This window comes from Penaeus monodon, chromosome 34 (genome assembly GCF_015228065.2).
Source record: "Penaeus monodon isolate SGIC_2016 chromosome 34, NSTDA_Pmon_1, whole genome shotgun sequence".
Classification (NCBI taxonomy): Eukaryota; Metazoa; Arthropoda; class Malacostraca; order Decapoda; family Penaeidae; genus Penaeus; species Penaeus monodon.
The window spans coordinates 5,780,985-5,781,333 of record NC_051419.1 but is presented as its reverse complement, the minus strand read 5'-3'; the positions used below and the strand labels follow the sequence as shown (position 1 = coordinate 5,781,333).

Here is a 349-nt window from a genome sequence, read left to right as displayed (position 1 = left end):
GTAGATTCGAAGCAGAAAAGGCATTGATCCGGAACAAAGAAAACATCGATTCGAAGCAAAAAAAAAAAAGCATTGATTCAAAGCCCCAATTACCGTGTTTACAGCTCGTGCATCCTGGACTGCCGGTGGGGTAAGAACAACTGCCCCCCCGGCGTGACGTATGCCCACATCCTGGCATTCAAGACGGCATCTCTCCCAGCCGGAATACAGGCCTACCAGGATCTCGTGCGTCTCATGGCCTACGACCAGCATGGCAGCCTCGTCCCACAGACGCTGTTCAGTATTATCGAGAACGAAACAGGTATGGGGTGATGAATGGTCGTGATATGGGCGCTTATTTATTTACTTA

The 349-nt window shown here is 49.9% G+C and overlaps 1 protein-coding gene across 1 annotated transcript in view; it reads left to right on the top strand.

Annotated features, from left to right (window-relative positions):
• LOC119594537 (hemicentin-1-like) overlaps positions 1-349 on the top strand; it is a gene marked incomplete in the record, with an annotated part of 21,635 nt that overhangs the window by 19,105 nt on the left and 2,181 nt on the right. Inside the window, 1 exon segment of the mRNA XM_037943569.1 lies at positions 105-301. Within this exon segment, the coding sequence (XP_037799497.1) occupies positions 105-301 (197 nt within the window).